This window comes from Aquarana catesbeiana, linkage group LG10 (genome assembly GCF_042186555.1).
Source record: "Aquarana catesbeiana isolate 2022-GZ linkage group LG10, ASM4218655v1, whole genome shotgun sequence".
NCBI classification, from domain to species: Eukaryota; Metazoa; Chordata; class Amphibia; order Anura; family Ranidae; genus Aquarana; species Aquarana catesbeiana.
Window position 1 is genome coordinate 137,578,266 of NC_133333.1, and position 26,871 is coordinate 137,605,136.

At 43.9% G+C, this 26,871-nt stretch overlaps 1 protein-coding gene across 2 annotated transcripts in view; it reads right to left on the reverse strand.

The window, feature by feature from the left end:
• The window catches only part of LOC141110915 (uncharacterized), a 37,844-nt gene extending 11,608 nt beyond the window's left edge, over positions 1 to 26,236 (reverse strand). The window contains exons 1-4 of one of the 2 annotated variants that reach the window (XM_073602700.1): positions 25,623 to 26,236; positions 19,089 to 19,251; positions 14,438 to 14,697; positions 9,873 to 10,400 (exon numbers count right to left, since the gene is read on the reverse strand). In XM_073602700.1, the coding sequence (XP_073458801.1) occupies positions 9,873 to 10,400; positions 14,438 to 14,697; positions 19,089 to 19,251; positions 25,623 to 25,724 (1,053 nt within the window). In that variant the 5' untranslated portion in view covers positions 25,725 to 26,236. Of the gene's footprint in view, positions 1 to 9,872; positions 10,401 to 14,437; positions 14,698 to 19,088; positions 19,252 to 24,396; positions 24,545 to 25,622 lie in introns of those variants that run through there. The other variant, XM_073602701.1, reaches the window with a different exon arrangement.
• Positions 26,237 to 26,871: the final 635 nt, after the last annotated feature.

Here is a 26,871-nt window from a genome sequence, read left to right on the forward strand (position 1 = left end):
GCCCATCAGTTACAGCCTCACTGTGTCCATTAAATTCAGCCTCACTGTGCCCATCAATTGTAGCCGCACTGTGCCCATCAATTGTAGCCTCACTGTGCCCATCAATTGTAGCCTCACTGTGCCCATCAATTGTAGCCTCACTGTGCCCATCAATTGTAGCCTCACTGTGCCCATCAATTGTAGCCTCACTGTGCCCATCAATTGTAGCCTCACTGTGCCCATCAATTGTAGCCTCACTGTGCCCATCAATTGTAGCCTCACTGTGCCCATCATTTGCAGCCTCACTGTGCCCATCATTTGCAGCCTCACTGTGCCCATCATTTGCAGCCTCACTGTGCCCATCAATTGCAAACAATGTGTCCATCAATTGCAGCCACTGTGCCCATCAATTGTAGCCTCACTGTGCCCATCAATTGCAGCCACTGTGCCCATCAATTGCACCTAGCTGTCCCCATCAATTGCACCTAGCTGTGCCCATCAACTGCAGCCTCACTGTGCCCATCAACTGCAGCCTCACTGTGCCCATCAATTGCAGCCTCACTGTGCCCATCAATTGCACCTAGCTGTGCCCATCAACTGCAGTCTCACTGTGCCCATCGATTGCAGCCTCACTGTGCACATCATATGCAGCCTCACTGTGCACATCATATGCAGCCTCACTGTGCACATCATATGCAGCCTCACTGTGCACATCATATGCAGCCTCACTGTGCACATCATATGCAGCCTCACTGTGCACATCATATGCAGCCTCATTGTGCACATCATATGCAGCCTCACTGTGCCCATCAGTTACAGCCTCACTGTGCCCGTTAAATGCAGCCTCACTGTGCCCATCATTTGCTGTCACTTTGCCCATCAATTGTAGCCTCACTGTGCCCATCAATTGTAGCCTCACTGTGCCCATCAATTGTAGCCTCACTGTGCCCATTAATTGTAGCCTCACTGTGCCCATCAGTTACAGCCTCACTGTGCCCATCAGTTACAGCCTCACTGTGCCCATCAGTTACAGCCTCACTGTGCCCATCAGTTACAGCCTCACTGCCCATCAATTGCAGCCACTCTGCCCATCAATTGCAGCCACTCTGCCCATCATTTGCAGCCACTTTGCCCATCATTTGCAGCCACTTTGCCCATCAATTGTAGCCTCACTGTGCCCATCAATTGTAGCCGCACTGTGCCCATCAATTGCAGCCTCACTGTGCCCATCAATTGCAGCCTCACTGTGCCCATCAATTGCAGCCTCACTGTGCCCATCAATTGCAGCCTCACTGTGCCCATCAATTGCAGCCTCACTGTGCCCATCAATTGTAGCCTCACTGTGCCCATCATTTGCAGCCACTTTGCCCATCAACTATAGCGACGCTGTGCCCATCAATTGCAGCCGCACTGTGCCCATCAATTGCAGCCGCACTGTGCCCATCAATTGAAGCTGCACTGTACCCATCAATTGCAGCCGCACTGTGCCCATCATTGGCGGCCTCACTGTGCCCATCAATTGCAGCTTCACTGTGCCCAACAAATGCAGCCTCACTGTGCACATCATATGCAGCCTCACTGTGCCCATCAATTGCAGCCTCACTGTGCCCATCAATTGCAGCCTCACTGTGCCCATCAATTGCAGCCTCACTGTGCCCATCAATTGCAGCCTCACTGTGCCCATCAATTGTAGCCTCACTGTGCCCATCAATTGCAGCCTGTGTCCCCATCAATTACAAACACTGTGCCCATCAATTGCAGCCTCACTGTGCCCGTCAAATGCAGAGTCATTGTGCCCGTCAAATGCAGCGTCACTGAGCCCATCAAATGCAGCCTCACTGTGCCCATCAATTGCAGCCTCACTGTCCCCATCAATTGCAGCCTCACTGTGCCCATCAAATGCAGCCTCACTGTGTCCATTATGAGGGGTTCCCACCATCCCTGTGCTGAGTTCCCGGGTCTGTACACCTGTGCCCATCAAATGCAGCCTCACTGTGCCCATCAATTGCAGCCTCACTGTGCCCTTCAATTGCAGCCTCACTGTGCCCATCAATTGCAGCCTCACTGTGCCCATCAATTGCAGCCTCACTGTGCCCATCATTTGTAGCCTCACTGTGCCCATCAATTGTAGCCTCACTGTGCCCATCAACTATAGCGACGCTGTGCCCATCAATTGTAGCCGCACTGTGCCCATCAATTGCAGCCGCACTGTGCCCATCAATTGCAGCCGCACTGTGCCCATCAATTGAAGCTGCACTGTACCCATCAATTGCAGCCGCACTGTGCCCATCATTGGCGGCCTCACTGTGCCCATCAATTGCAGCTTCACTGTGCCCAACAAATGCAGCCTCACTGTGCACATCATGTGCAGCCTCACTGTGCCCATCAATTGCAGCCTCACTGTGCCCATCAATTGCAGCCTCACTGTGCCCATCAATTGCAGCCTCACTGTGCCCATCAATTGCAGCCTCACTGTGCCCATCAATTGCAGCCTCACTGTGCCCATCAATTGCAGCCTCACTGTGCCCATCAATTGTAGCCTCACTGTGCCCATCATTTGCAGCCTCACTGTGCCCATCAATTGTAGCCTCACTGTGCCCATCAATTGCAGCCTGTGTCCCCATCAATTACAAACACTGTGCCCATCAATTGCAGCCTCACTGTGCCCGTCAAATGCAGAGTCATTGTGCCCGTCAAATGCAGCGTCACTGAGCCCATCAAATGCAGCCTCACTGTGCCCATCAATTGCAGCCTCACTGTGCCCATCAATTGCAGCCTCACTGTGCCCATCAAATGCAGCCTCACTGTGTCCATTATGAGGGGTTCCCACCATCCCTGTGCTGAGTTCCCGGGTCTGTACACCTGTGCCCATCAAATGCAGCCTCACTGTGCCCATCAATTGCAGCCTCACTGTGCCCATCAAATGCAGCCTCACTTTGCCCATCAATTACAGTCTCTCTATGTCCATTATGATGGGTTCCCACCATCCCTGTGCTGAGTTCCCGGGTCTGTATACCTGTGGCCATCAATTGCAGCCTCACTGTGCCTGTCAATTGCAGCCTCACTGTGCCCGTCAAATGCAGCCTCACTGTGCCCGTCAAATGCAGCCTCACTGTGCCCGTCAAATGCAGCCTCACTGTGCCCGTCAAATGCAGCCTCACTGTGCCCGTCAAATGCAGCCTCACTGTGCCCATCAATTGCATCCTCGCTGTCACTGTGCCCATCAATTGCAGCCTCGCTGTCACTGTGCCCATCAATTGCAGCCTCGCTGTCACTGTGCCCATCAATTGCAGCCTCGCTGTCACTGTGCCCATCAAATGCAGCCCATAAATCAGCGTCACTGTGCCCATCAAAATGCAGCCTCACTGTGCCCATTAATCAGCGTCACTGTGCCCATCAGTCAGCATAACTGTGCCCATCAAAATGCAGCCTCACTGTGCCCGTCTATCAGTGTCCATGTACCCATCAACCAGCATCACTGTGCCCATCAAAATGCAGCCCCACTGTGCCCATCAGTAAGCGTTGTCACTGTGCCCATCAGAAAGCAGCCTCACTGTGCCCATCAATCAGCGTCACTGTGCCCATCATTTTGCGTCACTGTGCATATCAAAATCAGCCTCACTGTGCCCATCAATTGCAGCCTGTCACTGTGCCCATCAAATGCAGCCCATCAATCAGCATCACTGTGCCCATCAATCAGCGTAATTGTGCCCATCAAAATGCAGCCTCACTGTGCCCAATCAGGGTCACTGACACAATCCATGTGCAGACCAGCTGAGGCTCATAGGCGGCATTTAGACGGACGAATCGGTACTGCTTAGCTAAGTTTTTAGCTTACCCGTCTGTTCCTTCAGGCTGTGCTCTCCGAGTATTGGAAAACAGGAAGTGACGGTTCCAGGATAAGCCCCGCCTATCGTCCCCCGACCAGCCAATCAGAAAGGTGCAACAGGGTGGAATCATGAATGAATGGATGTAGAGTGGGAGTGTTCAGGACGTATGGCCTGCGTCCTGTTTATACTCCAAAGACCACCCAATGAAGCTTTTCAGCTGCAATCACCTGATTGTAGCAGTCAAGCTTCTAATGGACAGCTCAGTGTCCGGTGACCAGGCGCTCTTGCAAAGGACCACTTTTTTCCCCCACGTGCAGACATGGGAGCTGAACTGGAGTGTTTCGTGTAGTGGACGGTTCTATTGGGGAATCAAGGAGGAGACAACATATCTGGGTTGGAGTGTGATGAGCATGATGTTCATTTGGTTGAGGGGAGCAGGCACTCCACTTGTTGATGGATATGCACTACACATGAGTGAAGACACTGGGTGCTTAATTTTTACATAATTTTTTCACAATTTTTTACATTACTGGGAAGCAATTGGAAATATTTACTTACTGTATATTAACTGTTGGGACACTTAAAGGGGTGTTTTTTTTACCTTAATGCATCCTATGCATTAAGGTCAAAAAACTTCTGGCAGTGACCGGCCCCCCCAGCCCCCTGTTTTATTTACCTGAGCCCCTTCATTCCCTCGGCAGGGAGGCGCACCCTCTCTCTCTACACGGGGTCCCAGCTCTTGATTGAATAGATTGATAGCAGCGCAGCCATTGGCTCCCACTGCTGTCAATAAAATCCAATGACGTCGGGGGCGGGGCCGAGTCCAGCATTCGTGTCTATGAAGGCAAATGCTGGACTCAGGAGTGCACCTGCATGGTAACCCCCCTGGGAGAGCGCTTCTCCTAGGGGCTTATCTGATGCGAGGAGGAGCCGCAAAGGGAACCCAGAAGAGGAGGATCGGGGCCACTCTGTGCAAAATGAGCTGCACAGTGGAGGTAAGTATGACATGTTTGTTACTTAAAAAAAATAAAACACGAAGGTTTGAAATCACTTTAACTTTGTGGGACTTTGAATTTGTTTATATGTCGATCTAGGTGTTGCACTACACTGAATATAAATATAAAAATTAAGAAACACTATCATCATTTAAATGTTACAAAGAATATAACAGAATATGTAAAAAGGAAATCAAGGCCGCAAAAATTCAAAATGAATGACAGATTGCAAAAGAGAGTAAGACAAATCCAAAGAAATTCTTCAAATAGATTAATAATAAAAAGTTCAGGTCTGAGCATGTAGGCCCTTTACAAAATAATCTAGAGTGGGTGACTGGGGACAAAGCGAAGGCAAATTTATTAAATACCTTCTTCAGCTCTGTGTACATATACAAAGGATATGGACACAGCCCCAAGTGATCCACTATGGCTCAAGATTGATATGGTCAAGAAATATTTAGACAATAGAAAGGTGGATAAAGCACCTGGACCAGATGACATACACCCACGGATCCTAAAAGAATTGAGCTCTGTCATTTCAAAGCCATTGTTTCAAATTTTTAGAGACACTCCCACTTCCGGACCGCCCACCGTGGATTTACGTTGCTACTTTAACGTTAAATACCATTGTTATGCCATAACCCCGGTAATTATATTCACGGCGGGCAGTCTGCTTTAAGATAAAAGTGGTCTCCGCCATGTTCTGGGCACCTCCGCCACTTACCCGAGCCATTGGAAGCGGCGGAGACGATCCAGTCCTCTGGCCTGATGGGCAGGAAGTCGAGTGAGGGCATGATGGATCGGAGCGACGTCAAACGTCACTTCTGCCCAACGGCCTTAAAGGGACAATTTAAAAAAAAGAAAGGTCTTTTTGACCCCAGATTTTATATTAAAGAGGTCCTGTCATGCTTTCTTTCTATTACAAGGGATGTAAGGGATAGAAATTTTTAAACGTCGCCTATGGAGATTTTTAAATGTCAAATTTTGATGCCATTCCACAAGTGGGTGCAATTTTGAAGCATGCCATGTTAGGTATCAATTTACTCAGCGTAACATTATCTTCCACAATGTAGAAAAAAAGTGCTAACTTTAATTTGCGTTTGTAAGACCGCTGTGCAAATATGGTGTGGCATAAAGTATTGCAACGACCACCATTTTGTTCTCCAGGGTGTTTGAAAAAAATATATATAATGTTTGGGGGGGGGGGGGGTGTCTAAGTAATTTTCTAGCAAAAAACTTTTAACTTGTAAACAACAAGTGTCAAATATAGGCTTGGTCCTTAAGTGGTGCCTATATTTAAAAAGGTCTTTACCAAGTAACTATAGACATGTTAGTTTAACTTCTATAGTCAGGAAGATACTGGAGAGTTTAATAAAAGACCAAATACATGAGTTCTTGCTGGGAAAAAATATTTTAAGCAACAGATAGCATGGATTCATGAAAGACAGAACTTTTCAAACAAATCAAATTTCTTTTTATGAAGAAGTAAGTGAAACCTTGTACAGAGGTGTGGCTGTGAAGGTAGTATACTTGGATTTTGCAAAAGCCTTTGACGCAGTTCCCCACACACGGCTAATGTCTAAGGTAAAGTTTACAGGCTTGGAAAAGTCTGTTTGTAAATGGATAGAAAACTAGCTGAAAGACTGAATTCAGAGTAGTAGTGGCTAAAAATTCATACTCTGAATGGTCTAAGGTTATCAGTGGTGTACCCCAAGGTTCAGTGTTGGGACCCTTACTATTTAATATATTTATAAATGATATAGGGTCTGGGATTAAAAGTACCATTTAAGTCTTTGCAGATGACACTAAGCTATACAGTGGAATAACGTCCTTACAGGATGTCTCACTTATAAGCTGACCTCAATGCACTGTTTAATTTGGCAACTATGTGGCAGACGATGTTTAATCAGTGGAGGCTGGTGACGTTTTAGGATGGGGGGGCGCCATACCCCACCCTTCCTTTTTGACCCCCCCCTACTTATCCTAAGCTCCATCCCCTGTATTCAACATGCTTCCACTCGTAGTGTCAGGACACTATCACATGACAGAGTATACAGCCCCAAAATCATGGGAAGGTGTATATAGATCAGCCTCACAGATCAGGGTATATAGCTCAGCATTACAGAAAGGGTATATATCTTAGCATTACAGATAGTGCATATAGCCCAGAATTACAGATAGTGTATGTAGCCCAGCAATACAGATAGTGTATGTAGCCCAGCAATACAGATAGTTTATGTAGCCCAGCAATACAGATAGGGTAAGTAGCCCAGCAATACAGATAGGGTAAGTAGCCCAGCAATACTGGCCAATCGGGAAACAGGTCTCACCGACCTGCCTCCTGATTGGCGGCGAGGCACTGTAGTGTGAAAATAGCGAAAGTTTATTTGATATGGTCACACAATTGAGTGGGATCAGGGCGCACACTGTGCCCCGAGCCCACCCTTCTTTTAAGCCTATTAGATTAGGCTCTAAATCAGGTGCTTAAAAAAAAAAAAAAAAAAACTCCTCCCGTCCACCCTGTCATAAGAATCCATGCACCCGGCGTCCTGAAAGGGGCCGGGCGCATGGATAGGGAGGGGGCGGCACCCATGTGCCCACAATGCACGGCCCGCCACTGGATTTAATGTAGATAATTGTAAAGTTATGCACTTGGGGGCTAAGAATATGCATGCATCATACATACTAGGGAGGAGTACAACTGGGGGAATCAATGATGGAGAAGGGTCTAGGTGCTTTGGTAGATCATAAGCTTAATAATGGCATGCAATGCCAAGCAGCAGTTTCCAAAGCTGTGTTAAGAGAAGTATAGACTGCAGAGAGAGACATACTTTTTCCCCTGTACAAATCATTAGTAAGACCACATCTGGAATATGCAGTTCAGTTTTTGGCACGAGTTCTCAAAAAAGTTATTGGGGAACTGGAGAAAGTGCAGACAAGGGCAACCAAACTGATAAGAGGCATGAAGGAGCTATGAGTAAAGATAAGAGGAAATTAATTTATTCTCTCTTGAGAAGAGGAGATTAAAGGGGAATATGATCAACATGTGTAAATACATAAGTGGTCCATATAGTGAACTTTGGTCCCATAGACATATTTATCCACTTTAAAGAGGGAGTCCACCTGAAAAAAATGATTAAAAGCCAGCAGTTACAAATACTGCAGCTGCTGACTTTTAATAAACGGACACTTACCTGTCCTGGAGTCCAGCGATGTCGGCAGCCGTAGCAGAGCAATAGCTCGGCTCTCGGCTGCTGCCGCCGCCATTCTCGGTGAGGGAATAAGGAAGTGAAGCGTTGCGGCTTCACTTCCCGGTTCCCTACTGCACATGCGTGAGTCGCACTGCGCGTCCTAAGTGGTCCCCGCTATCTCCTGGGACCTGTGTGTTTCCCAGGAGACAGCCGGGCGGTGCGGGAGGGGGCGTGACTCCTGTGGGAGTCTATTCCCAAAAGTGGGTGCAGATACCTGTCTAATACAGGTATCTGCACCCCCCTCCCCCCTGAAAGGTGCCAATTGTGGCACCGGAGGGGGGGAGGAATCAGATGAGCGGAAGTTCCACTTTTGGGTGGAACTCCGCTTTAAGGTCATCACAGAGTACAAGGGGGGAATGTAATCTCCAAATACGGAAAGGCTTCTTCACAGTAACAATGTGTAATAGACTCTTTCAAGAGCTGGTTCTGGCCAGCTCAGTAGATTGTTTAACCATCTCAATACAGTGTAATTTCACCCCCTTCCTGCCCAGGCCATTTTTCAGCTTTCAGCACTGTCACACTTTGAATGACAATTGCACGGTCATGCAACACTGTACCCAAATGAAATTTTTATTATTTTTTCCCCACAAATAGAGCTTTCTTTTAGTGGTATTTGATCACCTCTGCGGTTTTTATTTTTTGCGCTATAAACAAAAGAAGAGCGACAATTTTGAAAAAAAAAAAAAAAACAATATTTTTTACTTTTTGCTATAATAAATATCCAATTTTTTTTTTTTTTAACAAATTTTTTCCTCAGTTTAGTACGATATGTATTCTTCTACATATTTTTGGTAAAAAAAAAAAAAAAATCGCAATAAGCGTATATTGATTGGTTTGCGCAAAAGTTATAGCGTCTACAAAATAGGGGATAGATTTATAGCATTTTTATTATTTTTTTTTTTTTACTAGTAATGGCGGCGATCTGCGATTTTTATCATGACTGCGATATTGTGGCGGACATATCGGACACTTGTGACACATTTTTTGGGACCATTCACATTTATACAGCGATCCGTGCTATAAAAATGCACTGATTACTGTATAAATATGACTGGCAGGGAAGGGGTTAACACTAGGGTGTGATTGAGGGGTTAATCATGTTGCTAGGGAGTGTTTCTAACTGAAGGGGGAGGGGACTCACAAGGGGAGGAGACCGATCGGTGTTGCTGTATACTGAGAACACACATCGGTCTCCTCTAATCTCTGACAGGACGTGGATCTGTGTGTTTACATACACACAGATCCACGGTCCTGCCGTGTTACCGGGCAATCGCGGGTGCCCACCGGACATCGTGGCCGCTGTGCACGTGCATCGGGTGCCCAGTGACACGGCAGGCGCGCGCGATTGGCGCCAGTGGAGCGCGCGCACCCCCTGGTGGGCAGGGAAGGCGAGGGCGGCATATGACGCCCTTCCAGAACGAGAGCCACGCCGCCTGGCCGTCATATGACAGCCGTCGGGCGGCAAGCGGTTGAAAAAAGGCCTGGATTCTTTCTCAGATACACATGATATAGCTGGATACTAATATTTATAGGTTAAGTTGATCTAGGGAATATCCTATTGCCTCTTAAGGGATCAGGAAGGATTTTTTTTCCCCAGCTGGAGCAAATTGGATCATGCTTTATTGGGTTTTTTTTTGCCTTCCTCTGGATCAACTGTGAGTATAGGATTGTGTATATAGGATCGTATAATTTTTTTTTCCCCTTCTTTTGGTTGAACTGGATGGACTTTTTTCAACCAGACTAACTATGCAACTAACTTGTCTGAAAGAGTGAATTAATCCTACTTGTAGGAAAACGGCCACTTTTCAGAATGTTACCTGAGTAAGTCTTGCATGTAGAAGATCTGTCCAATTCAGCCAGTAACGGGAGACAGTGGACTCAGATACTCTGAATCGAAAGGATAAATCCTGAAGCAACAACCCCAAACGCAGCCTTGTGAGGACAAGCAGGAGCTGGTCTTCTGAACTCAAAGCACTTTGCGGTCCAACCTCTGACCTTTTCCGAATTTTGCCAGAGCAGAGTTTTTGGTCTGCTGTCAGAAAGCTGAGGAAGTCTGTGAGATGCTCATAGCTGTCAAAGCCTGTATAGAAACGTACCCACTTGCCATCACTTTTGATGCTGTTCATACAGAATCCACCATCATTCCTGCTGTTCTCCTGTTGCTTTACCTGCTGACCCAAGTACAGAACTGTCCCAGAACTTCTCTCGAGTTGTTCCTCTAAATCTTTGTTTTTCTTCTCTAGAATCTCATTCTCACAGCGCAAATTTCTTAACTCTGATTCCAGCTGGGAAATTTGCTGACCCATGTCAGTCAATAACATCCACCTCTCATTCTCCCACTGCTCCTTTAATTGGGAATAGAAGTAGAAAACATGTTATATTAAGCCTTCAACTTTGTTTTAAGCTGGCAGGAAGAGGAAGCAGAGTGACAGAGAAGAGCTCATCAGTCTTCTTCTGCACCTTCTTCACAGTTCATTGACAGGCTAGGAGCAGGGACAAGACCTAGTTAATAATACCTTACTGCAGTACAGGAAATTTAGGTTTCCAGGCTTGACTGTGTAAGCCCAGGTTCACACTGACAGTGGGAATGAAATCGTGCGAGTTCAACTGAACTCGCACAATTTCATTCCTGCATGTCAGTACCGACATCAGGGGCAATTTCAGAGACATCTGTGTGGGTTTCTGCACATGTGTCTATTGAAATCGTACCCTGAAGTCGCCAAAAGTAGTACAGAAACTACTTCTGGGATTTGGACGGTGCCATTGCATGCCAAATTGCTGCAACCATCTGAATCGGTCCCAAAAGTAGTTTCTGTACTACTTTTGGCGACTTTGGGGTGTGATTTCAATAGATACCTGTGCAGAAACCTGCACAGATGTCTCTGAAATTGCCCCCGAAGTGGGGACTGACATGCGGGAATGAATGCATTTCATTCCCGCCGTCAGTGTGAACCTAGGCTAAATCTCTGAAATGAGTAGAAGTAATTTGGTAAGTTAAAAAAAAAAACAACCTCTTATATATGTATTTGTATATATGTTCTGCTTTAAAGACAGGCTTGTTATTGTGCTACATACAGTACATTGCATGATTTCACCAAATGTGCAAGGAATTTAGAAACATTTATTGCAGAATCCTATCTGATTGTGTTCAGGAGATGATATTCTTAATTGCTATCGTTATTTAAAACAAATGCCAAACAGAAGGATCTGCAGGGAGGATGCGGTCATGCAGCCAGTGATTCTTCATTGACTATGACTGCTCAGTGCTCTCAGGCTGTCAGCAGTGTATCTATTGTAGCTTGCACCAATCATAACTATTCAGATGATTTTAACTAGTTTTTCTTTCTGCAACCTCATGTAGCTTTGTTATTACTCTTTTCTTGTTTTGTGGACAGATCCATTTAGTCCACATATTAATTATTATTATAAAGGATTTATATAACTTCAGCAGCTTCCACTGCACTTTATATAATAATGCTGTTGAAGTACAATTCAAGACAAGAGAGTTATGAAAAGTTCAACTTGCTAGAGCAGGGATATTCAAAATGCAGCCCGTTACAAGATTTTGCTCAGTCCACAGTTGATTTGCACAGTCCCCGCTTCTTCCCATGCTGAGGTGCACATTCTCACCTGCCCTGCAACAGCAGATGTTCCCCTACTCCCAGACCACTGCTGGCTTCCTTACAACCAATGATGTGCTTGCCCGACCATTCATTCAGGACGACAGAATTTCCTCCGTCCAGACCTGCCCCACCTCCCGCTTTGCTGCTACAAACTGCAGCCATTCCCAAAGCTGAATAAAGAGGTAAGGGGGAATTCTGATTGTAAGAAGGACTCGGGTAGAGACCCCGATGTAATAGAGGACTGTGATGTGGACCCTGATGTAAGGGGGGAGGCTGTTTAGTTTTACTTAAAAATGTTTTTCCTTTTGTTCTGAATCATATTATATTGATTCATAATCATATTCACTCATTTACATTTTATTAATTCATCGATAAAACTGATCTTTTTGTCCCACAAATATTTGTAAAATAAACAAACAATGTGCTCTTTGTACTGAAAAGTTTGGAGACCCCTGTTCCAGATTATATATAATAACAATGAGCCCAATAAATGGGCATTAAAAAAAAAAAAAAAATAAATAATTGGCCATTAAAATTAGGTGTTTTAAATCAAAATGATGTGCATGCATATTGTGTGTTAAAGCCAACCAGCAGTTTGTTTGAAATTGAGACAACAGAAGTGTCCTTTAACTGCTTCAGCCCCAGAAGATTTTACCCCCTTCCTGACCAGAGCACTTTTTGCGATACGGCACTGCGTCGCTTTAACTGACAAGTGCGCGGTCGTGCGACGTTGCACCCAAACAAAATTGACGCCCTTTTTTTCCCACAAATAGAGCTTTCTTTTGGTAGTATTTGATCACCTCTGCAGTTTTTATTTTTTGCGCTATAAACAAGAAATGAGCGACAATTTTGAAAAAAAAAAAAACGCAATATTTTTTACTCTTTGCTATAATAAACATCCCCCAAAAATATATAAAAAAAACTATTTTTTTTCCACAGTTTAGGCCGATATGTATTCTTCTACATATTTTTGGTAAAAAAAAAAAAAAAAAATCGTAATAAGCGTATATTGAAAGTTATAGAGTCTACAAAATTGGGGATAGTTTTATGGCATGTTTATTATATTTTTTTTTTTTTTACTAGTAATGGCGGGCCTGCGACATTATGGCGGGCACGTCGGACAATTTTGACACATTTTTGGGACCATTGGCATTCATACAGCGATAAGTGCTATAAAATGCTTTGATTATTGTAAAAATGTCACTGGCAGGGAAGGGGTTAATACTAGGGGGCGATCAAGGGTTAATTGCGTTCCCTCAGTGTGTGTTCTAACTGAAAGGGGAGGGGACTGTGTAGGGGAGATGACAGATCGCTGTTCATACTCTGTATGAACAGACAATCTGTCTCTTCTTCCCTCAGAGAACCGGAAACTGTGTGTTTACACACAGAGATCCCAGTTCTCGGTGTGCCCCGAGCGATCGGGGAGCAGTGGCCACAGGGCGAAGCGTCGTTTCGCACAGCTGTGCCATTCTGCCACAGACCAACTGCGGCGGCTGGTCGGCAAGTGGTTAATGGCACACAATAGGAGGCACATCAAAGCTGCAGCATGCACTATTTTTATATCAAGCTAGTGATGGACTTGACAGTGGGATAAGCTCAAGTAATCTGATCACTAGACAATCACTGTTTTAAAGGCCTCGTATAAATCGGTAATTTGCAATACAGTATCTCACAAAAGTGAGTACACCCCTCACATTTTTGTAAATACTTTATTATATCTTTTCATGTGACAACACTGAAGAAATGACACTTTGCTACAATGTAAAGTAGTGAGTCTACAGCTTGTATAACAGTGTAAATTTGCTGTCCCCTCAAAATAACTCAACACACAACCATTAATGTCTAAACCGCTGGCAACAAAAGTGAGTACACCCCTAAGTGAAAATGTCCAAATTGGGCCCAATTAGCCATTTTCCCTCCGTGGTGTCATGTGACTCGTTAGTGTTACAAGGTCTCAGTTGTGAATGGGGAGCAGGTGTGGTAAATTTGGTGTTATCGCTCTTACTCTCTCATACTGGTCACTGGAAGTTCAACATCAACCCTCTGAGGATGTGAAAAAAAGGAATTTTTGCTCTACATAAAGATGGCCTAGGCTATAAGAAGATTGCCAAGACCCTGAAACTGAGCTGCAGCACAGTGGCCAAGACCATACAGCGGTTTAACAGGACAGGTTCCACTCAGAACAAGTCTCGCCGCGGTTGAAGTTGAGTGCACGTGCTCAGAGTCATATCCGGAGGTTGTCTTTGGGAAATAGACGTATGAGTGCTGCCAGCATTGCTGCAGAGGTTGAAGGGGTGGACCTAGTTAATAATACCTTACTGCAGTAGAGGAAAATTCTGTTTCCAGGCTTGACTGTGTAAGCCCAGGTTCACACTGACAGCGGGAATGAAATTGTGCGAGTTCAGCTGAACTTGCGCAATTTAATTCCTGCATGTCAGTCCCGACTTCAGGGGGAGATTTCAGAGACATCTGTGCAGGTTTCTGCACAGATGTCTATTGAAATCACACTCCGAAGTCGCCAAAAGTGGTACAGAAACTACTTTTGGGAATCGGTGCGGTGCCGCAAATGCAGCGTCGCACCGATTCGGACGTTGCCATTGCCGGCAAATGGCATGCCAAATCGGTGGCTATTGCCGGCAATGGCACCGTCTGAATCGGTGCAACGCTAATTGTAATTCTTTTTGGTTTTTAACGCAGGGTGAAAAAGGCCTTTTGCCCAACAGTGATATAGCAGTATGGTACTCCTATTTGCACAGTACCTGCAGCGTACGGCATTGAATCTCTTTGCTGCTGAGCGCTTCTTGCAGTGAGATGAGAAGTTGGCTCTGCTGATGAGATACCTTCTTTAGCTCTCTTACCATCTTTTTGAGGAGCTCAGGATCATCGGGTACACAATAATCTCCATGGTCATGTATTATGTACTCATTTACTGCACCTGGGTCTTGGAATGTTGTTTCACTTGCTTTCTCCATCATCTCTGCTGCCAAAACCAGGTCTCCAATACTGGACTGAACTTCCACTGATGGAAGAGAAGAGAGAAGAATAAACTGCAGCTTTATAAAACAATAACCTCCAACATCAAGTATTTAAACAGATTTTTTGGAATAGGTTTTACTTTACAAAGTGGTGACCATCTTACAAAGACTTATAAACAGTGGCACTGACACTCAATAATTGAAATACAATGGGGAGAATTTAGCAAAATTAGAGCAGACGGATTCCAAGCAGCTGGACATGGCAACCAATCAATGTCTATCTTAAACTTTTTCACTTAAGCTTTAAAAATGAAAGATAGAAGTTGATTGGTTTCAATCCCTGCTGCTCCAGATTCTGGCCATGCGAGTTTTGATAAGTTTCCCTCAATGAGTTTAATAGAAAATCTTTATAAATTGGCAGAAAAGGGAGCACAAGGAATATTATCAAAATCATTTTTAAAGTATAACTAAAGCCAACACTTTTTCTAGATTTGAATAGAGTGGTGAGAACCATGGTCAGGTTTTTATTGCTGTCTATGTCCCCATTAGACCAGCCATACATGGATCGAAATTCAGCCGGTCTGTGCTGAACTGGGTGAATTTCAATCCATTTCTGGGCACCCTGGTTGTACAAAAGTCAATCTACCAATTGACTTCTGTATAACCAGCTTGTTGGGTTTTTCCTGATCGATCAGTGCTGCAGGCTATAGCAGCAACACAGTGGGAGGATTCCTTTTATCCACATTGAATGTGTGGATGGGGGAATCGGATCATTTTTTTCGTTCAACCAGAGTTGAACGGAAAAAAAAAATTATGAAATTATAGGCTGCCTTGGGGGTTCTCTCCAATTATCCTCACCACAAATATCACTGGGAATTAAATTGTGGGTAAACCCAATATGTTGAGTTGTCACCAGACTAGAAATATAGGAGAAATCTTTCCATGGGACACTTGTTTCCATGATAACTGTCTAAGGGGAGGATTTCCTCATTTTGGAAAGATATTATCTCACTTCCTGGTGAGAGTCTAGGATATGAAGTGAAGGGAAATCTGCCCATGAGGCAGAGTTGTCAGACAAAAAATGTCAACCAATGACTAGAGCAGAAGACCAGGTACAGGTTTTGCCAGGAGGATTATGTTAGGTAATACCTTATGCCAAATTACTGCAGCTAACCTCATTAAGGTATACTGGATAAACAAGTGTCAGGTATCATCGAGGGCCAGAATACATTGGCTATTCCAAGAAAGATGGCTGGGCCATCAGTCAAGTCTTCATCAGTTGTGGTAGAGGGCAACAAGACAAGCACATGAAAGGCTCAGTTCACTAAGATGAATGAGCTCATTTTCCTGCACACTGAAGAGATTATCTAGAAGTCCTTGAAAGACTTAGAACCCGTTTGACATGGTGGGACTTTCAAGGCACAACTAGACTTAGGGCTCATGCACACTGCATCTCAAAGAAGCAGCTCCTACAGTCTTTTGAGCTTTTTAAAGCTCTCATTTTTTTCGGCCTGGAAACTCCCCTCCATGTTAGCCAATGTGTCCATGTACACAATTTAGCTTTTTCAGGAGTTTACAGGCATAAACTCCTACATGCAGAAACCCCCCCCCCACCAAACTCACGTTTTCGAGAGGAGCTTTCGAGCAGAAAAGACGCCTAAGTAACCAAAAATGCGCACTGGGACTGGTTTTATAAAAAGAGCAAAATGATCTACATGAAAAACAGATTTTGCTCTCCTGCGTGGGCCTCTGGTCATTTCTCCCCTTGTTTGGTGCATATTCAGGCAACTGTGAATGGCGTGTGACATGCACAGAGGTACTGTTACAAATGATGTATTCTATGATAATGTTGTAATTTTATGTACTTCTATACCTAGAGTGGTTCATCTATCCCATTAGCTCCTGAAGAAATGGATACATTCCAAGAAATGTTTCAAAATTTAAAAAATAATGTCTGAATATGCCAATTTGTACATATCTCTTGCTCTATATAGTGCTCACAAAAACATGTGGATAGCCATCGTGGTGTAGTATGTAACTCTCATTTATTAAAAAAATTAAAAAACATAGTCAAACTCACATGTTTTGGTGCCCCTCAGCCGGCACCAAGCTAATACAGCAGTGTATGTGGAGAGCGGAGTCTCAATCTGTCCTAGTGTCTCCTCACAGCGGTGTTTGTTCCAAGCCTCACACCCGTTTGATCGGACGCGGTAGATAAGTCCCCAGCAGCCTCTACGCGTTTTGCAATAGAGTTTGCGTCATCAGGAAGTTACATACTACACCATGATGGCTATCCACATGTTTTTGTGAGCACTATATAGAGCAAGAGACACTATTGTACTGCTTGAACAGGCTGCGATTGGACCCATCATAAACAGAGTGGTTATCCTAAATGAACCAAAGGCACATATTTTTTATCGTATCTAGTGAGTGGCCATTGCAACAGGTGGTGGTGATATCACAATAAGTGGTGAATTTGGAGCACTTTATATTGAAGAAAAACATTATTACTGCACAGGAGTGATCACTCACTGAGGACATCTAGTGTACTGTGGTGCACATTTTGGGGACATTTTTCAAAAAATTTTCTGCAAATTTACTTGCACTGTGCAGCACATACACACACATGTATATACATTGGTATGGGAATTCTATGAAGTAATATTGGCACATTGTTTGATTTTAGTTTTCAGTTTATTTCTCAGATTATACATACATACATACATACATATATATATATATATATATATATATATATATATATATATATATATATATATACCTATATATTTTGTTAGCACTAGCACTTTACACAGTGGTTGGTAACACTATAAGATATTTTACCTAGATACATTTTGATCATAAATAATATATGGGAAAGATAAGTTTTTTGATATAAAGGCAAAAAATAAATAAAGAGAAAAATATCAATATACCAATATAGATGGCAGAGAAAAACACTTCATCATAGGATCAATATAGAAATATTTTTTATTTTGCACAATTGTGGTGGTTATTATACACAAAAGTTAGCGCAATCAACTTTTTACTATAAGGGGTTAAATGTGTTCCCTCGTGAGTGTTTCTAACTGTGGGGGGATTGGACTGACTGGAGGAGGAGACATAATGCTGTTCGTAATTACTACAAACAGCAGATCTGTCTCTTCTCGCCTGTCAGAACGAGGATTTGCGTGTTTACACACACAAATCCTTGTTCTGGCTCTCGTGCCCGCGATCGCGCCTCCCGCTGGCCACGCACGTCGGGTCCCCTGCCGTGCAACACGCGCGTCTGCTATGGCTCTTAAGGGAGCTAAAGTACGGGTATGGCGTTTAGCGGGAACGAACCACTTTGCCGACGTATATGTGCGTAAGCCTGTCGGCAAGTGGTTAAAAAAAACAAATATGTTATACTTACCTGCTCTGTGTAGCGGCTTTGCACAGAGCAGCCCCGATCCTCCTCTGCTCGAGTTCCCCGCCGGCGCTCCTGGCCCCTCACTCTTGCCCCCAGAGCAAACAGGTTGCAATGGGGGCACCTGAGCAGGCATGCTCCTGAGCTGTGGCTCTGCGTATCCATTCACACACAGTCATGGCTCTGCCCCTCCCCTTCTCTCTCCTGATTGGCTTAGTGGCTGTGATTGACAGCAGTGGAAACAAAGAGCCTTTAGAACCACTTTAATTAAAGTGTGCTTAATGCAATACGGAGATAATAAGAACATTACCTATTCTAATAATATTTTATTCACCATGTAATTGGAAATTGATTTTAAAATATTTTGTTGCATAAATAAACTTTATATATTTTTAACTGCAAGTTTTGTTGTGCCTTGAAAGTCCCACCATGCCAAACAGGTTCTAAGACTTTCAAGTATAATAGGGATGAGGCACGTATAGGCCAAACGATCCATTCTATAAGTCCTTGATGTTTCCATCACAATTAGAGGCAGCTTTGGAGGTACCTGAAAAGTACAGTCTCTGCTGTCACATACAGGATAGGTATGTGACAGCAGAGACTAGGGTATCTGTGAATCAAATTTAGGGTACATACACACAGATGTGTAAACACAAGGAGGTCTAGCTTAAAATTCCTGGCGTTTTCCCATGCCTGGGGAGTCACAGGTGACCCGTTTAGCCGACCACTTGTACTCATGTTACATGTAAGCACAATGCTCTTTTTTGCATTGGTTTTTATCCATGCATATGATTTATTTCCTGAACGCAAAACCTCCTTGTTTCGTAAATACGTCATACGCACATGCACAGGTAAGCATGAGTACACAAGTTTATAATTACAAGCGCATATCTATACTTCTATGGCTGGTTATAGGAATCCCTTGCAGCTCACCAGGTGTGGAAAAATGCTGGAGTTTCACGCTAGAGCTACTTTGCACCTGCAAACATCCATGCGTGTATCCTTTTATATAACACTGGTTCATACCTGTCTCTTTTGACATTTGAGGAGAATAATTTTGTGCTCTTTTTCTAATGCTTTTTCCATCCTTTCTTCTCCGGTTCAGCTTTTTCTTTGAAATGCACATGTCTTCTGCAACTTCTTGTTCCATGACGTAATCAAGAGGACTCATGTTAGAGATTTCAGTGTCCTGATTGTAAGGAAGATAACAGGTATGTACACACTTATATAAATCAGGTACTGTAAATATATATTGACATAAAAACACGAGTAAAGAATTAGGGACATTGAAGTAAACCTCTTCAAAATAAGAAAATTACCAACCCAACCCCAGCCCCCTGTAGTGCCACCTGTCCCCTTGTAATGCAGCATTTGAGAGTGTAAAGTTAGATAGGTTGATTGCATTGAGATGCAATACATTCAACAGACGTGGCAAAGTAGGGTACCTTTTGAGCTTCGCTGTGGTTGTAGTACCATTCGTTGTTGCACGCGCAAGCATGCTCTTCTTGCTTGGTGCATTTGGGATGCCATAAATAACAAATTTCACTGCAAGCATGCCATTATTTATTTTTTTTTGCATGTTTCGTGCACATGTGAAAATTTGTGGGATTTTGCAAGATTTGTCACGTGACTGACAATAGTATGAATAAGATTTGAGAAAGATGACAAGGTGGTTTACAATGGTCAACTTTTATTCATATAGTTTAAGCTGAACTCCAGGGAAAGTAGATATTCTCCCTTGTGGTGGGGCTGACCCCATACTGCAAGGGTTAAATGCTCATTTAGGTCTAGGGGACCAGAAAAAGCAGTTTTACTTACCAATCCTCCGCTCACGCAGACTTTCTCCAGGCTGTAAGACTTATGCCCCATGGGAGCTTGTTGTCGGAAATTCCGACCGTGTGTAGGCTCCATTGGACATTTTCCGTCAGAATTTCCGACAAACAAAATTTGAGATCTGGATCTCAAATTTTCCAACAACAAAATCCGTTGTCGGTGATTCCGATCGTGTGTACACAATTCTGACACACAAAATTCCACGCATGCTCGGAATCAAGCAGAAGAGCCGCACTGGCTATTAAACTTCATTTTTCTCGACTTGTCGTACATGTTGTACGTCACCACGTTCTTGATGATCGCAATTTCCGACAACATTTGTGTGACCGCGTGTATGCAAGACAAGTTTGAGCCAACATCTGTCGGAAAAAAATCCACGTTTTGTTGTCGAAAAATCCTATCATATGTACAGGGCATTACAGTATACTTGCAGCATGATACAGATGAGGAGGCCAACTGGCTTTAAAACATATTTCGTGTCTACAATGCATATGCCTACAGTGACGTCGGGGATTCCAGTCTTGGGTTAAACACCAGTTGCAGTGACAGTGGCTTCCTCCATCTTTAGCATCCTTCATTCCCAGCTGGTGGTCAAAGCTGGTGGTTCCCTGGCTGCCTCTTGGACATTTCTGGCTTCCACATTACCTTTATGCCATGCCCTACACATGCATACTTTTTTGAGTGAATTTCTATTTTTCAATACATTGTAATTTATTTTATTTTTTATGCTACACTATGGGGTTGCGCTGTTGTTTCTTTTGTTTTCTTCCTATACTTGCAACATCTGCTCTTCTATGCTCTGTCAGTTGCTTGTCCTCTGATGTCACCAAGTCCAGTGCAGTCAAAGCTGCACCGTAAAAACTTTTTGAATCACATGAAACTTATTGATTAATTTATTTATTTGAATCTATGGACTCTATTATCTATTCATTGTCATATATTATTTAATTTAAGCGTATTATGAATTTATTTATTTTGTGATAATGATGCATTAGGAATGATAAAAGTAGAAAATACAGCACTAAATACCAATAAAAAAGAAATAAACAAAAAAACAAAGCAGCTGTTAAAAACGTGAGATACACACATATACAAATATAAAGTTGAATAAAGCAGCGCTATAAAATAATAATTAACAAAAAATAGGGATAAATGAAAAATATAGAAAATAATATCAATATAGTCCAAAAAAAAAAAAAAAAAAACACAATGAATGTGTATGAACTTCCAACACAACAGCAACCTATGTGTTGCACAAATTCAGTCCATATAGTGTGCACCAGTGTATAATCTTGTAATAAACACCACTAAGAGACAGTGTACCTCCACCACATAGAGTGTGTGCTTATGAAAAGGCAAGCTCTTATGAGCCTGCGGCTATAAACCCAGCCAGGGCCTCTGTCCGGAGGAGTGTTGATAATTAACAGATATTGAATGGGAAGAATCTTGGATCAAGCACCAGGCGACCAGGGAGACTCGATCATCAACCAGCCAGGGGGGTTGGCGCGTTTCGTCACAATCTGACGTTCCCCGAGACGTCAGATTGTGAAGAAACGCGCGTCGGGAGGTTTGACGTGCTGACATCATCTCGCTGCAACACAGTGGACGGGTGTTCACAAGTGGCCCGGCTGTTTCCCGATGATTTCAGCATTTCTGTAAGTGCAATTTTTAGCTTTAATAAACCTTATATGGTACATTTTACACTATGGTGAGTCTGTTTACATTTTTGGGCAACGCTTGACCTACCCCCCTGGCTGGTTGATGATCGAGTCTCCCTGGTCGCCTGGTGCTTGTTCCAAGATTCTTCCCATTCAATATCTGTGAATTATCAACACTCCTCCAGACAGAGGCCCTGGCTGGGTTTATAGCCGCAGGCTCATAAGAGCTTGCCTTCTGGTAAGCACGCACTCTATGTGGTGGAGGTGCATTGTCTCTTAGTGGTGTTTATTAGAAGATTATACACTGGTGCACACAATATGGACTGAATTTGTGCAACACTTAGGTTGCTGTTGTGTTGGAAGATCGTACACACTCATTGTGGGTTTTTTTTGGACTATATTCATATTATTTTCTATATTTTTTATTCACTTTTTTATTATTTTTTTATTATTATTTTATAGTGCTAATGGTGTATTAGTATAGCATGGGGTAGCGCTCTTATTTTGACCACATATTTAAAAGGCACATGCACTTTTGAGAGCAGCAACCCTGAACGTTAGTGATCACTTATCTTTGTAATTCATTATTATTCCTTTTGTAGTCACTTGTTTAACGCAGGAATTCAAGGTGTTATACACATTTACATATATATAGCCCAAATGTGCAAATATCTAGCACTGGATGCCTGGCCTTTCAGCATTAAAGTGATTCTAAAGCTTTAGGCTGGGTTCACACTGAAAAAGGCAGCAGCTCACAGCAGGAGTCCGGTGTGAATTCACTGTTTCAGGTCTGATTTCAGCCAGAATTTTTGGCTGAATTCAGACCTGAAACTGACCAAAAGACACACAGGACTCCCGTGCGATTCGCACCGAGCCGCTGCAGAGATGTGTGAACCGACTCCATAGAGAACCGGTCACAATCTCCTGCTATGCGAATTGGATGCGGGGAAACCTACATAGGTGTGAACCCAGTCTTAAGGTTTTTTACCTTAATGTATTCTCTGCATTGAGGTAAAAATCTGTGTCCAGGTTCCCCACCTCACCCCTCATTATACTTATCTGAGCTCATTCTCGATCTAGCGCTGTGCACGAGAGCAGCCGCTCTCTCATTCCTCACTGGGCAGATTGATAGCTCCCATTGCCTCCCGCTGCTTTAATCAAATTATTTGATGAGGAAGCGGGGGGGGGGGGGGGGCTAGCCACACCGCCTGCGTCTATAGACACAGACAGGGTGGCTCAGGAGTGAGCCCACGCGAGTGTCCCCATAGGAAATGGCTTTCTATGAGGCTGTGGCCGAAGATGAGGCACCGGGAGCACTGGGGACCCAGAAGATGAGGATTGGGGCTGCTCTATGCAAAACCATTGCACAGAGCAGGTAGGTATGACATGTTTGTTATATTAATGATACAAATAAAAAAATGTATAGCTTTGCCATCACTTTAACCTCTCCCCCCCCCCCCCCCCGCCGGCCGTCAAATAGCGGCTGGGTGGTGCGGCTCTCGTACTGGGTGGACATCATATCGATCGGGCCGTACCGTGTTGCTAGGACACGGCGCAACCCTGATCTGTGTAAAAAGCCGTGGCTCTTTACCATGTGATCGGCTGTGTCCAATCACAGCCAGTCACATGTAAACACGGAGATGCCAGTAATCGGCGCTCCTCGACTCACACTGTCAGAGTGTGAGGAAAGGAGAGCCGATCAGTGGCATCTCCTTACAGAGGACATCGAGGGATGTAATAAGGGCACTGATTATTAAGTGCCACCAGTGCCAGAACTGTGTGCCCACCACTGCCAGCAATCAGGGCCAACCAGTGCCCACAATTGCCAGCAATAAGTGGCCATTAGTGATGCCAGTCAGTGCTGGCTATCAGTGCTGCCCATCAATGCTCATCACTGCTGCTCATCAATGCCGCCTATCCGTGCACACCAGTGCCACCTATCAGTGCCCATGAGTGCAGCATGTTTGTGCCTCCTCATCATTACCACCTCATCAGTGCCCATCAGTGAAGGAGAAAAATTACTTATTTACAAAACTTACTGACAGAAACTAAGAAAAACTGGTTACAGTGTAGCATGACCTTACAATTGTCATTCAAAGTGTGACAGTGCTGAAAGCTGAAAAATGGCCTGGGCAGAAGGGGGTGTAAGTGCCCTGTATTGAGGTGGTTTATGGAAGTCCAGTGACATGCATACAGTCAGTGGGGATGGGCAGCACTGTCACCTGTATCATTTGACACGTTTACAGTTAGTGTCAGTGGCGTTGTAGCACTGTTATCTGTATCAGTCCGTTTTTGGGGGACGGACCCCAGCGTTAGCAGAAACAGATGATGTGTACAGTTAGTGTCAGTGGATAGGCAGCACTGTTAGGCCTCTTTCACACAGGCATTCCAATCAGGTCCACCTGTCAGTTTTTCAGGCAGACCTAATCGAAGGGTCCATGGAACCCTATGGACAGGCAGGTGTAAACTGACTGGTATACGGGCCCAATCAGGTCCAGTAAAAAAAAAAAAAAAAAAAAAAAAAAAGGTTGCATCCATTTTGGTCACATAGAGCTCAGCGTAAACTAAGCGGGAACGTCAACATCCTATAGTCTGCGCTATAGGAGGATCCATGATGGATCCATGATGGACCCAAAGAGATATACAAATTAAACAATATAAGTGCCACAAAACATAAAGGGGTGGTAAAAATTAGTCCCAACAATAAGGAATGTGGATGTAATGATGAAAAGTCCGTGGATAAAACCATCCGAAAGTGTTCAGAACAAATAAAGGTGAGGTTAATCGATCACACAGACACCAACATGTGAGGAGATCCACCACCGTATGTACTGTACGCTTACCAGACGGCAAGCTTTAGTAAGCTTGTATGGCAACCTGACACTCAGTGGCTGGCAACGTCACACCACGGCTTTGCAGTGAAGGGCCAGAAACAAACAGGGTAGCTCCGTCCAGTGCGGCAGTCAGTAGGCGGGACCTGTCTCCATGTGTTCATCTCAAATATATGTTATTTCCAAATACCTCTGAGAAAACTACAGCACCAAAACTCCAAATCCAGATTGCATGTGCCAAAAAATTATATATGCATAGAATTAAAAGAAAAAGAAAAAAAAAACAAAACACTAAAAATACATTGTAAATAAATCAACAAAACCATTAAATTAATTTAAAATAAATATAGTGACTGAAATAATCATATAACACCCACAACTGGATAAATTAGTAATCCCATGTGCTAACAGAAAAAGTGTCCATCACAACATTTGTAAATAAATGGATAGAGGCAGACAGCATGTGTGTAACAAGCCCAGGGACAGACGGATCTCTCTCTTTGTTTCTCAATCACACTGCAACCTGGATCACAACAGCTCTCCTCTACCAGCCCTTCACTAGATTCTTTGTCTTGCTGGTTATGTGCTGTTACCTAAATCAGATGACATGTATAGGTTGAGTAGCACTGTTTCTTGACTCAGATGACATATGTACAGACAGTGTCAATGAAGTTGTAGCACTGTTACCTGTATTAGATGACATGTACAGTCAGTGAAGGTGTAGTTCTGTTAAATGTATCAGATAGCATGTGTCTAATCAGTGTTGGTGGATGTGCACCACATTTTCCAGTATCAGATGGCGTGTGTGCAGTCAATATCAGTGTAGGTGTAGCACTAGCACCAGTGTCTGTGGAGGTGTAGCACTGTTACCTGTATCAGATGACATGTGTACAGTCAGTGAAGGTGTAGTTCTGTTACCTGTATCAGATAGCATGTGTCTAATCAGTGTTGGTGAATGTGCAGCAGTTTCCAGTATCAGGAGGTGTATGTACAGTCAATGTCAGTTGTATTAGATGACGTGTAGTCAGTGAAAATGTAGTACTGTTACTTGTATTAGATGACGTGTACAGTCAGTGAAGATGTAGTACTGTTACCTGTATTAGATGACGTGTACAGTCAGTGTCAGTGAAGATTTAGCACTGTTACCTGTATTAGATGACGTGTACAGTCAGTGAAGATGTAGCACTGTTACCTGTATTAGATGACGTGTACAGTCAGTGTCAGTGTAGCACTGTTACCTGTATCAGATGACAGCTGCTCTTAGGATCATTGCTAAGCAGGACTGTGTCGCTCTCTGCAGTCGCTCGCTCACAGATCTCATTTTCACACTCAGACTCCATTTATAAACTTTGTGGCGCCCAGATCTGCTAATGTGATCCAAAACTAAAGTATCTGTACACAATCCAAAGAGAAAGACTGTACATTCAGCCAGGATTACACTAAGGAAGTTGATTGTAGCCTCACTTTGAAAACAAGATGGCAGACGTGAACTTGCCCTATAGCTGACTGTTTGCCAGATTGAAAGATGGTGCTTTCTGTCTGATGTATTGGCAAGAAATAATAGGTGACAGTGTGGTTTCCGGTGGTTACAGATGTGAGAGTTGTTTTTGGAAGGTATACATTCTCGCAGACCTCACTTGGTATTTCCTCCCATACCCTGAATATAGAGAGTAGAAGCAGAGGTTAAGTGCACACAGTCTGTGTCAGCCATGCTCGTCTAATACAACCCCTCCTTTCCCTGTGTCAGCCATACTCCTCTAATACAACCCCTCCTTTCCCTGTGTCAGCCATGCTCCTCTAATACAACCCCTCCTCTCCAGTCTGCTCTCACACAGACCTCCTCTCCCCTCACACACATTCACTTCCTGTCTACCATAGTAAACACAGATAAGGATCACATTGCCAGCCCGCCCTTTCCACAGTAATCTTTTACAAACCTTTCACACCATGACTCCCTCCTTCATATGCACACTCTTCCACTGTCCACAGCAATAACTCTTTATTAACGTTTAGCAATATTAACCTTTTTTTTGCCATTTCTCCAACAAATTTCTGATCAAACAGTGCTTCCTTCTCAAAACGTTCTACACATTACTCACACGTGTTGCCCTGTAGAAGATGCGCAGCCATGCCATTAAGTCCTCATGCACACGGACGTTTTTACAGCCGCGTTTTTGAGCGTTTTTTACAGCTTAAAAACGCCTGTCTATGTTAGTCTATGGATTCATGCCCACCTAGACGTTTTTGAGCTGCAAATGGCCTAGGCGTTTTTAAGCTGTAAAAAAAACCCAGAACCAGTGCGTTCCGAGGCGCGGCGCTAGAGCTGTAAAAAGGCGAAACGCGCAAAAACGCTAATGCAAAACGCGGTAAAAATCGCGTTTTTAACGCCGGTTTTTCCAGGCGTCGAACCTAGCTTTACAGCTCGTTTTTTAAAACATCCATGTGCATGAGCACTAATTGTTATGCGTCTGAATCTGTAAATGCATG